Below are 4,611 nucleotides of genomic sequence, written 5' to 3'. Positions count from 1 at the left end.
TTTTATATATATATATATATATATATATATATATATATATATATATATATATGTAATTATGATGCACTAATTAAAATAATAAATGTGATTAATAAAGCAGAGCAAGAAATCAGGGGAAGGGAAGTACTGGGGAATGAGAGTGATCAGATTATATGATGGGCATATATTAATATGGCATAATGAATTCTATTTTATGTATATATAATTATAATGAACCAGTGCAATAAAAATAATAATAAAGTAATTTGGTGTTTCCAGGAAAAAACAAAATCCAACATTAAATGACAATAACCTCTGTCATCTCAGTGACTTCTACACCAATGAACGGGTCCAACCAAGAACACACACTCTCTGTTACCCACTTCGTCCTCATGGGCTTTCCTTCCAGCCCAGAAATACAGCTCCTCTACTTTGGGCTCTTCTCCATGACCTACATTCTGACCCTGATGGGGAACACAGCCATTGCCTGTGCTGTGAGGGGAGACCGGCGCCTTCACACCCCCATGTACATCTTTCTGGGCAATTTCTCTCTCCTGGAAATATGCTATGTCACTTCCACCGTCCCCAACATGTTGACCAACTTTCTCTCCTCAAGCAAGTCCATCTCTTTTGTGAGCTGTTTTGCACAATTTTACTTCTTCTTCTCCTTTGGTTGTGATGAGGGCTTCTTCCTTTGCATCATGGCCTTTGACAGGTACCTTGCCATCTGTCGTCCTCTGCATTACCCACGCATCATGACCAGACGGTGGTGCACTGGCCTCGTCATCTTTGGATGGTCATGTGGGTTCATCCTCTTTATAACCCCAGTTGTTCTCATTTCACAGTTACCCTATTGTGGTCCAAATATCATCAACCATTTTATGTGTGATCCTGTCCCATTGATGATGCTGTCCTGTTCTGAAGACTCCACCACCCAGTTCATTTACTCTGCCTTCAATGCTTTCTTCATGATTGGCACTTTTCTCTTCATTCTTTGTTCTTATGCTCTGGTGATTCTAGCTGTGGTCAGGATGCCCTCAGCAGCGAGCAAACACAAGGCTTTCTCTACTTGTGCTTCTCATCTAGCTGTGGTGGTCCTGTTTTATGGCTCTATTATGGTAATGTATGTTAGCCCTGGATCCAGACACCCAGTGGAAGTGCAAAAAATCATTACCTTATTTTATTCTGTGATAACACCCCTCTGTAATCCTCTAATTTATAGCCTGAGGAACAAGGAAATGAAAGCTGCCCTCAGAAAAGTCTTGGGGACTGAAATATTGCTCATAAAACATAAATCAAACATCATAGCTAACTGAGTTCCTTCACAACCTACCTAATCAGACATGGTAGAGAACATTTTCTGGAGAATTTAATAATTTTGGTTAGGAAACTATTAATAAAGCCCCTTGTATCTTAAATATTACTCTTTACAATGATGGGTTAGCCTTGCTTAAGAAATAATATCTCAGAAAATTCATATATAGATCAGTTTCTAAAAGGCAGTATAGATACAGTTTCAGAATTATTATTTCAAAATTAGGTGAACACATAGAAATGTAATATAGGTCCTATCCTTGTTTCCAAACTCATGCCACATGTACTGTTCTTCACTGGTCACCAAAATAGAGAAAAGATTTCTGTATGAAAAATGTCCAGCCATGCTGGTGAGATCTTGTCACTCCACCTCCAGAGAACACATGGTTTTACTGTAAGGATTTCAAAACAAACAAACTAATAACCTTAGCTAGATGTAAAATGGGAGGTCATATGACACCCATGGTACAGATTAGGAATTCAGTAGCTATTTTTTTACCCCAAAGAGATGCACTAAATGTAACGTGCTAGACACTCATCAGAATATCACTCTCTGTGCTAAAGTTAGTGTCCTGACAGGTTTGAGACCATATTCTATTTCACTGTTTTTGCTTTGAGACATATTTAAGAATTACAATATTCCTCTCTAAATATCTTTTCTTCTCTGGGAATGGAACCACCATTTTGACCCAACTATCCCTCTTCTCGGTCTATACCGAAAAGTCTTAAAAACAGCATTCTACAGGGACACAGCCACATCAATGTTTATAGCAGCACAATTCACAATAGCTAAACTGTGGAACCAACCTAGATGCTCTTCAGCGGATGAATGGATTTAAAAAAAAATGTGGCATATATATACAATGGAATTTTACTCAGCAATAAAAGAGAACAAAATCATGGCATTTGCAGGTAAATGGATGGAGTTGCAGAAGATAATGCTAAGTGAAGTTAGCCAATCCCCCCAAAAAACAAATGCAGAATGTTTTCTCTGATATAAGGAAGCTGACTCATAGTGGGGTAGGGAGGGGGAGCATGGGAGAAATAGATGAATTCTAGATAGGACAGAGGGGTGGGAGGGGGCAGGGGATTCAAAAGGATGCTGGAATGTGATAGACATCATTATCCAAAGTACATGTATGAAGACAAAAATTGGTATCAACATACTTTATATACAACCAGAGATATAAAAAATTGTGCTGTATATGTGTAATAAGAATTGTAATGCATTCCACTGTCATTTATTTTTAAAAAAATAAATAAAAAATTAAAAAAAAATTTAAAGTAAATGAAATGCTTTGAACTAAGTGATAATAAAAGCTTAAAAATCAGGAAAAATATCTTCTTTAAAGTGTATATAATCACAATTGTTAGTTTGATAATACCTTTTATTTTAATCCTGGTCATCAATCCTCATTAACTCTCTAAAATACAATGAAAGACAGTCAGAAAATAAGATGGAATTTACAAAACTGCATTACAGCTGATAGAAAAACACTTACATTAGAAAGCAAGGTACAAGTGTAATGGTCTTCCTTAAATAAAGAAGAAAGAATTTGAGGTTGTCTGGGCTTTAAGAGAAAGTCTTTCTGAGCAGTTTCAAAAAGAGAAGGGATATTGCTATGGTCTGGATCTAAAATGTCCCCCAAAGACTGATGAGTTGAAGGTGTAATCCCCAATGAAGAAATGTTCAATTCAGAGGTGAGTATTGGGAAGTGATTGGACCACGAGGGTTCTGCTCTCATAAATGGACTAATCAATTGATGGGTTCATAATTGAATGGACTATTTGGAAGTGGTAGAAACTTCCTTGGTAGGGCTTACTTGGAGGAAACAGATCACTGGGCCCATGGCCTGGAAGAGTGCATCTCATCCCCAGCCCTTCCTTTCTCTCTTTGTTTCCTGGCTGCCATGAGCTGAGCATCTCTGTTTCACTACATGCTGTCCACCATGACAGTCTGTCTTGCCAAAGGCCCAAAGCTATGGGGCCAGGTGACAATGCACTGAATCCTCTAAAACTGTGAGTCACAATAAATTTTTCCTATTTTAAGTTAATTATCTAGGTATTTTTGTCACAGTGACAAAGATCTGACTAACCCAACCTTCTTGAAGCAGATTTTTTGTTGTTGTTGTTGTTTGTTTGTTTTTTTTACTTCACAGAAATAAAGTGAATAAAATGTGAATAATTTCTTGAACAAATCATTTTCATAGAAAAACAATTCACAACCTCACCCAAAATTTTTAGTGTAGTTGTAAGATGATGACATCTTCCTGATTATTTTAACTTTGAATTCACTTTAGTTTCCTAAGTTTCATTCATTCTATAGTCATTTTTCGTTCTGAGAAGATATTTAAAGGAGATGATAAATGTGTGGTATTTAGTTACGTATATTGTTAGCTGTGATTAAGGTGTGTGCATTTCTTCTGCGATGAACTTTGAACCAACAATTAACTAGGTTTTGCATATCTCAGACTATCTGTAGCCCAACAAAACTTTGACCTCATAATTCAGATTGTTGCCACTTAATGTGATGAAATCCAAATTAGTAACTCTTGTTAAATTTAGAAATTATTAATTAAAAATATAACAAAATTTGAACTTCATAGTGGTCTGATACATTTTTAGACACAAACTATTTATAAGGATATAAATAAAAATCTCTTCTACTCAGTAGATTATTTCTTGTCTCCCCACCCCCCTTAAACACTACCAAAATCTTAAGTTTTTTTAAGTTGACATTTTTTTCAAACCATGTAAACACTTTTCTCATAAGAAAATAACATCCTTACAGCCTGCTTCATTTATTTCAATAACATAAACTATTTCTGAGTATTTATCAGCTTATATTAAAACAAACCACTTGTGCTCATGATCTACAAATTTTAAAGTATGTATCCAGACACAATACATGTGAAGAAAAAAGAGTGGGAAAATTCATATTTATCAATGTCATAGTAATAGGTTAGAAACTTATCTAACTGTTCCATAGTTTCATAATATCACACAATTGATAAATAATAGAGGAGAAAAAATTACTGTAGGATACATTTTTGTTGAACTTTTATTTTCACCTGCAAGTATATAGAACAGTTTAATGTAAAAATTAATACAAATTTACCATGTTATACTCAAAATTTATCACATACCTTTCACATCCCTATCTCAGTTTCTCAGAAACTGCCAGAGAACCCACAACTTATTAATGAATTTAACCTTGAAATGTTATGGAGGTCAATACAGAGAAATGACCTCTGGCTTCAAGTGGGAAGTTAAGCAGGTTTCACACAACTTGCTAACTAAGAGAAAACCTCAGGCTTG

At 35.5% G+C, this 4,611-nt stretch overlaps 1 protein-coding gene across 1 annotated transcript; it reads left to right on the top strand.

Annotated features, from left to right (window-relative positions):
- Window positions 1–320: 320 nt before the first annotated feature.
- On the top strand, window positions 321–1,295 carry LOC107137733 (olfactory receptor 11G2-like). Its single transcript, XM_015480182.1, has one exon. The coding sequence runs from the start codon at window positions 321–323 to the stop codon at window positions 1,293–1,295; it is 975 nt and encodes a 324-aa protein (XP_015335668.1).
- The last annotated feature ends 3,316 nt before the right edge of the window (window positions 1,296–4,611 follow it).

This window comes from Marmota marmota, unplaced genomic scaffold (assembly GCF_001458135.2).
Source record: "Marmota marmota marmota unplaced genomic scaffold, marMar, whole genome shotgun sequence".
NCBI classification, from domain to species: domain Eukaryota; kingdom Metazoa; phylum Chordata; class Mammalia; order Rodentia; family Sciuridae; genus Marmota; species Marmota marmota.
The sequence above is the reverse complement of the archived record's forward strand: the minus strand, read 5'-3'. Positions and strand labels throughout refer to the sequence as shown.

What these genes read in the sequence shown, in the direction of transcription:
- LOC107137733 (XM_015480182.1), top strand. Translation starts at nt 321, where the DNA reads ATGAACGGGTCCAACCAAGAACACACACTCTCTGTTACCCACTTCGTC.